Source organism: Tigriopus californicus, chromosome 7 (assembly GCF_007210705.1).
Source record: "Tigriopus californicus strain San Diego chromosome 7, Tcal_SD_v2.1, whole genome shotgun sequence".
Lineage (NCBI taxonomy): Eukaryota > Metazoa > Arthropoda > Copepoda > Harpacticoida > Harpacticidae > Tigriopus > Tigriopus californicus.
Genome location: NC_081446.1, coordinates 15,789,270 through 15,799,812, shown reverse-complemented (window position 1 = coordinate 15,799,812; position 10,543 = coordinate 15,789,270). Strand labels below are relative to the sequence as shown.

The following is a 10,543-nucleotide window of genomic DNA, read 5'->3' as shown; positions in this document are numbered from 1 at the left end:
TCACATCTCATTTGAGGTTCCTGGCTAGGATTTCATATCTATGTCAGAGACCTTGCCCATAAACCAGATCCCACGATTGGTCGAGAATCCAATTTGTATAAATTGAATGGCTGTTATGTCAACTCTGATTCATAAGTGACTCTGAATCTCGAACTTACCCTCTCTAAATTTGTTCCGTAACCCTTTAATCTCATACGAGATAGATCAATTCATGATCAGATGGACTATGTACCAATGCCTCCTTTTCAAACTCTGCGTGATTCTAAAGGTAGCTATTAACTCATCTTCTTCAACCAATAGATTAGTGCATTTCGATGGCAGCTTGTTCGGAGTATATGTTCCTTACATAACATCACCAAAAAGTGGCCAGGCAACAGCCATTATCACATCAAATTAGGAAAAAAAACTAGGATGATGGATGGCCATGGACGAAAAAAAGTGTTCTCCTGTTACACTAGTCGTGTAGTAATGATTCTTCGTCAAATTGGAAACGTGTTTCTCATCAAGACGTCTCTCTTCCTTCAGTTTTCAGATGACACTAGCTGCCGTAATGGCCTGTCAAGAGTGGAGCCTAGTCCTCCTCAAACGAGGTCTAACCACTTACGCGAGTAGAGGCTGTAGAGCAACTGTCCTGAGTCGATCTTACGTCAAAGACACCACCCAAGGTACATCAGAAGACACCTCCAACAAATCCGAAGCCCAGGCCAAGAAACTCCGAAGTAAGACGCCCATTGGCAAGCTCGAAGAGTTGGACGAAGGTCGACATCCATTTCAAGAGAAAGAGCCCCTCCGACCTCATCCGGGTGGGGTGAACCCGTCCACGGGCGAAATTGGAGGACCGGCTGGGCCCGAACCCACCCGCTACGGTGATTGGGAGAGGAAGGGACGGGTCTCCGACTTCTAGATTCGAGCTTTAGGCTTTGAACTTTATCGCAAGTGAATTGCTTGTCGGGTTTTGCAATGGCTATGGTTTATTTGACGCGGCGTGAGACTTTTTGTGCTAGTCACCGTCTCCATAATCCGGAATTGAGCGATGAAGAGAATCGGGACATATTCGGCAAGTGCAATCATATTCATGGGCATGGGCACAACTACGTGGTGGAAGTGACTGTGAGCGGGTCTATCGACCCCAGAACTGGAATGGTCATGAATCTGGTGGACCTCAAACACCTGATTCACGAGTCGATCATGGCGCCCATGGACCATAAAAACCTGGACTTGGATGTGGAGGAATTTCGGGACGAGGGACGTATCTCCACCACGGAAAACTTGTCCATCGTAATTTGGGAACGGATCCAGCGATTGATGGGGTCGGTTCTCTCTTCTTCGTCTGTGCGATTGTTCGAAGTCAAGATTTGGGAGACGGAAAAAAATATTGTGGTCTACCGAGGCTAATCATAACCATGTGAAACGTTTCTACTAGTTCATGCTCGCAATGTTATCAATACCCGGTCTACTTTAGTAATTAATAGTGGAATAACCCCAATATGTCTAATCTGATGACTTGTATTTTTTTACCTTTATTGTATTAAAAACTAGGCCAGTGACTTCCCAAAAAATGGCCGAGTCGTCAGACAGCTGTTGCTTAAAGGACGGGGACGAGGGATAAAACTGAAACTCTAGCAGGCAAAGAATAAAGTAATACATTGTTAGTAAGACTAAGGAATATTGACGACTGTTTTGCTTCATTCAAAACGTTCAATTCGCATGTGAAGACACCTTCACACAAAAGTTCCTACAAATCTGATGAGGAAGGGAAGATGAGGTGAAATAGCCAAATAAAAGTGGCTAGGGTAATGCTGACCAGACCTCGAAAAAAATTTAAAACCTTAAAGAAAAAACGTTTTAGCTTTTTGGGGCCTCTTGGTCAAAAATAAGCCGTTTTTGAGCCCAATTTCAAATTTTTCCCCTTTTTCAAGCCAATTTTTCACTTTCTCGACTCTTTTCCGACCTTTTTTCTCAATGTTTTTCCCATTCGAGGACTTTTTTGTCCTTTTATTGTCATTCAGGTCCTTATCTACTGCCTTCTTAATTTGTTCCTTTACTTATTTAAGTACTTCTGTGCACGATGGTCAGATTAAGATTTAGGTTTTCACTGGTTTCACTAACCGCTGCAAGAATGTAATCCCCGGCGTGATCAAAATGAAAGATTATAGTTTGTCTAGCTGTTGCCACTCAAACTTTGTACAATATTTTGTATTTTTGGGTGCTAGAGTCGGAGGGATGAGCCTCGCCCGGCCAGCGAAGCCAGCCATCACATCGTCCTTATACTTTTTTCCAGAGGCAGTGTCGTTGTCCGTATCAGCTTGGTTCTCCGTCTGTATTTGGTGTACCAACGAATTGAATATAACAAACTCACCTCCCTTTATTCGGTTTGGGAAGGTCTGCAAAAAAGAGAGCTTGCAATTAAGCTACATCTGCCGGAATGGGTTTGATCCGATCCAAAATCGTTTTGTGAACAAAAGCACCCTCACCACCAAAACACTAGGCTCAAGAAGATTGTTTACCATGAAATCTGTATCGAATGAAGATGTGCCCTAATGTCGAACATGGCAAGAAAAAAAAAGGAATGCAGCAAAGAGGCTAAAAAGAGCCAAAATCGACCTTTTCCCCCCATTGTAACTTTTTTTGCATATTTACACCCTTTTTGCCCAATTTCACCTTTTTCACATTTTCACCGTTTTTTTTCACATTTTCTCAACTTTTTTTTTACAAGAGGGGAAGGCTCTCGCGTTCTTATTTGCAGCTGTTCTAAGTCAAGATTTGAGATTCCTGAGAAAACATTGTGGTGTACCAAGACTATGATAAACGTTATTCTCCACCGATTAGTTGGCGGTGCTCATTTTTGAATTTATGACAAACTGTTAGAAAGGTTTGGAGAGAGACCTTAAAGGCTATTAATATCGTGTTAGGTTAGGTTGGGTTAGGTTAGGTAAGGTTAGGTTAGGTTTGATAAGGTTAGGTTAAGTTTAAAAAAAGAAGCACCGCCAACTAATCGGTGGAGAATAACGTTTACCCCAAGACTATTCATGTTCATGATAAACGCTAGTAGAATATGCTTGCAGTGTTGTCAATACCCGGTCATATTTAGTACTGAATGAAGCCAATGTTTGGTCAATTCGTTTTATATGCATTTCTATTGCCACTTTTAGCGTGGGTGCATCAGGACCTTTGATCTTCTTTTCGCCACTAGCCTCATTGAAGTTTAAGTCGATACTAATTCGATGTTGAGAACTTTCAAACTGGGAAAATTAGATCCCAGCCATGTTAAGACCTTTTTTTCGATGCCTTTGTCTCCTTCCTGTCCCGCTTTTCGTCCGAAAGATACACGACCTTCCGAATGCCCGATTGAATGATAATCTTGGCACATCCATCGCAACGGAATAAGGTCAAACAAATGGTGGAGCCTTCCAATTCCAAGGCACTTATCCCCACGATGGCGTTCATCTCGGCATGACACACAAACATATACTATATGCTTGTGGTCCAGGGGATTCTCGGATTCTTTACCCCCCATGGCATCTGATCATCGTGGCATCCTAAGGGCATGCCATTATAAACAATGCTCACGATGCGTTTCTTTCGGTTCACAATGACTGCGCCCACTTGGGTGGCGGGGTCCTTGGAGCGTTTGGCGGCTATCTTTGTTTTGGTCATGGTTCTTGCGTGCTGGGTTCAGCTGATATTGAGAACGATTGTAGGAAGACATGTTGTGTATGTTGTACCTAGTTCAGAGAGATTTGAACGACTTCTTGTTGGTGTGATTCTTTAAATGAAGACGGCAATCATGTTACTCCTTTGATGCAGCTTTATCGGTATTTTTGCATACAATTGTGTTTCTTTCATCGCTTCGGACTGTTTCTTGTTCGATTTGTCACGAGTTCAAAATTGAAGAAATAGGAGGGAGCACCCCTATTTCTTGGAAGTCGTGGCAGTTTGAAGCTGAATTGTCAATTAAGAAATCACAATTTGGACCATCCGCCTTCAGTAAAAGATAGCATCTGGGCAGTAATATTTACAATATTGTGGAAGTTAGTTTTTATGGTGTCCATTATTTGACACTCATTCGTCTGAAATATGCTTGAACCCGTTCTTATCGGTGGATACAATAATGCCATTGGCTGATGACAAATGGCATTTTTGTTTTATGTTTTCACGGGCTTTACAAATCGCATCAAGGAATGCAATTCCCGTTAATATTGATATGAAAGATTAAAGTTCGTCGAATTGTTCTCAGTTCAATTTCATAAGATGTTTGATCTTGATCTCTCATCGAATTGGAAAGGCATATTAGGCTAGCCCTTGAATATAGGATTGATCATAAATTTGACTGCTACTGGATCAACACCTGCAAACTTCCTACGAATATTTCAGGTTGGCAATTGAACAATGAAGGAGCCCGAGAAAGAAGAGAGTTGGAATTCATTGTTTTAACTTGCCTGGATTCTCGAGGGCTTGATGGTGCTCTCAAAATACACGTTAAGCCTTTACGATTACTAGAATCAACCCTAAATCCTGAGTTGGGACAAAGCTCACGTATGTTTTTGAAAACGTACAAAAGCAGACACCATTTATACCTTCTCTGAATACTATGCAATCCCAACCTTTCTAACCTCTTCCAATACGAGAGCTCTCTCATATCTTCAATGTTCCTAGTAAAACATATTTGGACCTGTTCGAGCTTTTGCAAACCTGTTGAACTAATCGGAGCCCAAATAGACGAAGCAATCAATATTCGAGAAGTGGCTGAACAATCGACTTGAACTGATGTAGCAAATCCACGAGTATCTCTAGTGATATTTTCAAACACACGTCATTAAATGGAATGTCATTCGGTTCAAGGCCATCTTACTCTCAACAACACAAGAGTAGTTTCCATCTAATAAGTCCTCTACCAAATTAGTTTTGTTTTGGCTATTTCTGCTACGACGTAATTTAGTATCTGCAGCATATGAAGAGATACTGGCCATAATATTAAGCCTTTGAAGGGGAGCAATGAAGGAAGGAACGGTCCTAAAATGGAACCCTGTGGAACGCCTGACTTGACATCATATATGTCACTATCTGACACCTCAACCAAAGTTATTTGTTTCCTGTCAAAAATGAAACTTGTGTGCCCATCAACAGCCTTGCTTTCGATCCAAACCTCGTGAATCTTGTTCAACGAAAGGCCATGAGCCACTTTACCAAGCGCCCTAGCAATAAAGATCAACAACATCAACAGACTCGTGACTCTCTAACTTTTCGATGATCTGTTAGTTGTTAAATGCCTTATTAGTTGGGCTACTGTGCTCGAAACCCGGACTGACTAGATGGAATCTCAAAACATGTTAATTTAAACTTAATAAACATTTTTTGCCCTATTCATGCCATAACGCTAGTTTTGGGTCCCAATAATATATTTTCTTAGGATTTCGTCGGAGTATGGATGGATCGTACAATAAACCAAGCTTTGAAGGGGATTACTTATACCTTTTCATCAAAACTAAGTAATATATATTCGCGGGACTTGAGTCAGTAATAAAAGTCCTCTGCCGAACTCGAGTCTTGACTCAACGAGTCCAGTCGTGGCCACGAAGTACGAATCCCAGGATATGATATCCGTGCGAGCTTCGGAGGAACCGTTGAGAGTGGGGTTGTTTGCATGCCCTTTGAGAGCCATGGTAAGAGATTGGAAGGACTCGCGCAAGTCCGATTTGAACCAGACGAATCTCAACACCATCAATCGCCATCTTTAAGTTTGTAAAAATCACGTCTTCATTGTTTAATACAAGCCAAGGCTGTGATAAAAGACCGACAAATGCTTCATATTAAGTGACCTTGAATGCGTGTCTTAAGGTGGGGCACAGACTAATTAGCAAATAGGCTCCATAGAATTGGAACCCTGTAGTTTTGGACAGCCCTCAAAGAAATTTGGATTTGATTCAAGAAAAGATTAAGGCCTCCATTGAAAATGATCAGCGGAGAAAGGAAAGTAGAGTGGTCCAAGAAGGCAGGTCAATCCCATGGCTTTATAGTCTTGTGCAAACTCTAAGAGAAAGCTGAAAGAAGAAAGTAAGTCGATAGGGAAGTCCATAACTTCTAGAAATATGAACTTTGGACGAGCTTCCTGCCAAATCGGCCTGCTCTTGGGCATACCAACTCTGAGCCATTTTTCGAATTAAAGTAAAAAAAGAAACGTAGATCTCTTCAATCAACGGCAGATAATTATTATATCATTAATTTTCTTTCTCATCCATTTATTCATCCATGTTGTATTACTCATTTAGCTCAGACTAAACTTGGACAGCTAAAAAATGTTGGTCCGAGAAAAACAAGTGACAAGTTGACACTTGACAAGTGCTAAATTTTACCCAGTCACATTTCAAACTGGCGTTCACAATACCATCTGTTACTAGCAGTAGGTGCAAACTGGGTACAAATTGCATCTCAAAATATGCGCTCACAAAACCACTTGGGGGTACCTCATTTTTCTAGATACATGGTAAAAATTGCGATGTTCGTCCGTGTAATTTTGAACGTCTATACACGGCGTTCAAGAAGCCCTATCAAGTTTCAAGAGAAATTCCCAAACACAACTTGGCATTTTTCTACCTCAAAAAATCATAGGGAAGAACTTTGATTTTATTACTTTATGGAATTCCAGCCCACATAAAAAACTTACATACCTAAAAATATTATCAAAACTAAAATTTTCAAAAACCTACTCAATGTAAATTGGGGGCTCACAAGTCTTAAAATAGTTATTTTGAATCAGTTTCAACAAAGTCCTTAACAAACGACCAAATCTATGACATTGCCTGTTGTACGAGCGTATGTACAGTAAAAATCGGATATAAAAGCAGCTTTGGGGTCGTGAATTTCTGCTTTTATGTTCCGGTTGCTCCAGTTCCGCGGCTCCAGTGGCAAAACTGATGACAGAAAACATATTTCTAACCTATAATTTGATGTAGTTTTACGGTCCAAACAAAATGCAACCATAAAAATCGAGAAAAATGAAACAAAATGCAAGGAGGGCAATGTGTTGGCTGTATGTTTACGCACCAAATACGTAGTTAATTTGTCACAGAATTACATACTGGTTATGAAGTGTAAAAAAACAAACAAAAGTTTTCCAAAGGAAGCACGTTTGACTCCTAACTTTGTGGCAGCTTCGGTCAGGCTTATCTTGGAGAGCTTGTCAAAATCGGCAAGGAGCTTTTGCCTCTCCTTGATGGAAAAAGTGGTTCTCTTGGCAGAAGCCATTATGTATGACTGTTTGTTTTTATGAGAAAGCGGCTGAAAACTTGTTTTTATAAAATGGCTTAACCAGTTTCCATCGATAACTTCATTGTGGAGGGGGAAAAAAGGAAATATTATGTCACCTTTAATTCTGCTCTTATATCCGATGTGGCCCAAAATTTTGTGCTCTTATATCCGATGCTACTTTACTATATAAATTGATTCAGGGATCACAATCCTGCTCTTATATCCGATTTTTACTGTATTGTCTTCAGAGTTCAAGTGAATGTGTAACTAAGTGGACTCCTCATGATTATAAAGCACATTTTATTTTTGCACAAAGTACAAGTTCACTTTGAAACATGGTTAAGGTTCTGGGTATGGCTTGGTTGTTGCTTATCTTGATATTTAATGATTCCAGCATATTAACAATGGTTGGAGGATCAACTTTGATCTCTCTGTTTGGAGCAATGACTCTTTTCTGTTGACAAACATTAGGAAAGAAGAGCTTTAAGTTTACGCCACTTGAATACTTCATCAGATTGCAGTTTTGCCATAGAACTTCAATGCTCATCCACCGCCATATTTGAATGGTGTTGAATATTTTGCAATGTTCACAATGTTCCACATTGCCATTTCAGTTTTCGGCCATCTTTTCACAATACTACACCTCTCAAGATTCAAATTTCAGCCAAACATAGCACCAACATAACCCACCTGTAATCTTTTTTAAAGATATCCTGAACTAGTGTCAATCGCTTTTGCACTAGCAATGGCCGACTCAGAGTCTTGCTGATATTAATAAGTTATGTGACGTCATGGTATCTGAGTTAGTGTTACCAAATAATTAAACAAGAAGAAATGTACGAACAATGTTTTTCCATGGGTGGTTCCTATAGATGTGATATATTGGAGGTCAACTACTCTTGCACATTGTTCAACTTCTGTTATTGTGTACTTCAGATCTGGAAAATTATATTTTTATTTAGAAATGCTCACAAAGAACTTTTGCGCAAGTAAAACCAAAGACGCAAGCTATGGTAGCACTCATCTAGAAGATCGGGGTGTCAAAAAATACGGGATTATGATGCGAAATTGACCAGGGAGACTACCAAAAATATTTGATCATCAAAAATCCTAAATATCTGACAACAACCTAATTAGCTCTTCCTACGACCAATTAGAGACGTGAATTTTGAATAGCGTGGGCATTTGCGATTTTCACCTAATTTGAAAATGTCCTTCTTTGGATCGGAATACGGGGTGAGTAGGTTTTTGAAATTTTTAGTTTTCATATTGTTCTCAGGTATGTATTTAAGTTTTTTATGTGGGCTTAATTTCCATAAAGTAATAAAATCAAACTTGTTCCTTATGATTTTTTGAGGTAGAACTAGGCGAGATGAGTTTGGGAATTTCCGTCTAAACTTTAAAGGGTATTTATACCACTGTGAATGGCAAGTGAATCAGTGTGGCTTGGAGAGTCAGGAATCAGGAGGTTCAGTTCAATGGTTTCTATATATTCTGTTATACTATTCGGGTAGATTTGGCGGCATCAAATACGTCTACTGTACCGTCGTCCATGACTCAATCAATGTTTATGTATTTAAACATGTCCATAAGAGGACGTAATTAACGAACGGGGTTAATAAATAAACTGATCAAGGTTTCGGTTCAAAGAAATACTGCAAATTGATAATCACGCAGCTAAAGTACCCAAATCGGACTCCGAAAGTCCGTTAGAGTCAATTAGAATATAAATTGAATAAGATGAAGGTTTTCGTGTTGAAGTGCTGGGAATTCCATTCTCAGGAGTGGTAAGGGAGTCCGCAAATGAAAAAAAGTAAAAGGAAATAGTCAGGGCCGTACTTTTGCCAAGATTGGGACATTTCTTTTCATGGTCGAGTTTTTCTTTGTTTTTGTTTTTAATTGAGCACACACTTAATAAACATGAATAACAATCAGATCTTTTGTTCAATCCACTTCACTGGGCTGGAGTCAGAGACCGTGAGTCATGATCAATCACGTGGAAATCAATCACAATTTGTGATTCAGGCGGAATAAATTGTCGGAATTGGACCCCGGCTTGGCTCAACATGCGTTTGGAGCCACGGGTGGCGGGGTCATCATTCCGTTTGTCCGAGTAATACACCACCTCCCGCACTCCGGCCTGAATGATGATCTTAGCGCACTCGTTGCATGGAAACAGGGCCACGTAAATGGTGCAGTTCTCCACATCTGCCGCGTTCTTGCTCAAGATGGCATTCATCTCGGCATGACACACGTACATGAACTTATTCTCACAAGGGTCTTCGTGGCCTTTGCCCCAAGGCATCTGATCGTCGGGACAGCCCCTGGGCATGCCGTTGTATCCAATGCCCACGATGCGTTTCTGGCGGTTGACAATGACGGCACCCACTTGGGTGACGGGGTCTTTGGAACGCATGGCGCTCAAGAACGCCGTGGCCATGAAATAGGAGTCCCAGGATAAGACATCCGTGCGAGCTTCGCCTTGGGACGGATGGGAGATGGAACCGTTCAGAGTGGTGGGGGAGGTTGGGCGTCCGTTGAGAGCCATGCTGTGGGACTGAGTCAGCTCTGAGCTAGGGTCGGTGGAATCAAAATGAGTGAGGATGGAAACGAGGTAGCCCAAAGAGACCGCGCGACAAGTTCAAACAGGTAGATCGACGGAGAGACAGGAACTGTGTAAAGAACTGGAAAGAACCAATCGAGTGGGCAAAGTCACGAACATCTAGAAATATGGACTGGGAACGAGCTTCCCACCCCACCCACCCCTCCCCCTAAATCGGCCTGCTCTTGGTCATAGCAACTCTGAGCCACTTTTCGAATTAAATCAATAAAGTAAGAAATGTTGATCCCTTCAATCAAAGCCAGGTCATTTTCATATCATTTACTTAAAATGGTTCGTTTCAAAGTTTTGTTGCTAAAAGTAGTGTTTACCTATTTAGATTCATCTATTTAGCAAGATCTTGTGGTCGCATGAAGTGCTTATTTGGAATAAAAACAACGGTTTAGGCTAGAGGGCTAGTTTAGGCGATAAGAGCTTTTCGCTTCCGTTCGCAGCAGGGTGGGCATTTCATTTTTGGACACTTTTGTCCACCCCTGTCCAAAAGTGTCCAAAAATAAGGGTGGACAAAAGTGGACAAAAGTGGACAAAAGTGGACAAAAGTGTCCAAAAATGTCCAAAAATACGAACCTTTAAAACTACAAATATAAAGGATATTCTGTATGAAACCTATCCTCTACTTCAAAAATTGCTCATTGATGGTTCCAAGAGCAAGATAAGTCTTTAAAACCTTTGCCA

At 40.8% G+C, this 10,543-nt stretch overlaps 2 protein-coding genes across 2 annotated transcripts; one reads left to right on the top strand and one right to left on the bottom strand.

The window, feature by feature from the left end:
- The first annotated feature begins 814 nt into the window (after positions 1 to 814).
- Positions 815 to 1,495, top strand: LOC131883091 (6-pyruvoyl tetrahydrobiopterin synthase-like). Its single transcript, XM_059230436.1, has one exon. The coding sequence runs from the start codon at positions 961 to 963 to the stop codon at positions 1,393 to 1,395; it is 435 nt and encodes a 144-aa protein (XP_059086419.1). The 5' UTR covers positions 815 to 960; the 3' UTR covers positions 1,396 to 1,495.
- A 7,307-nt stretch (positions 1,496 to 8,802) lies between these two features.
- On the bottom strand, positions 8,803 to 9,944 carry LOC131883090 (deoxycytidylate deaminase-like). Its single transcript, XM_059230435.1, has one exon. The coding sequence runs from the start codon at positions 9,794 to 9,796 to the stop codon at positions 9,203 to 9,205; it is 594 nt and encodes a 197-aa protein (XP_059086418.1). The 5' UTR covers positions 9,797 to 9,944; the 3' UTR covers positions 8,803 to 9,202.
- Positions 9,945 to 10,543: the final 599 nt, after the last annotated feature.

Excerpts from the sequence above, each read along its gene's own strand:
- LOC131883091 (XM_059230436.1), top strand. The coding sequence starts at position 961 with ATGGCTATGGTTTATTTGACGCGGCGTGAGACTTTTTGTGCTAGTCAC.
- LOC131883090 (XM_059230435.1), bottom strand. The coding sequence starts at position 9,796 with ATGGCTCTCAACGGACGCCCAACCTCCCCCACCACTCTGAACGGTTCC.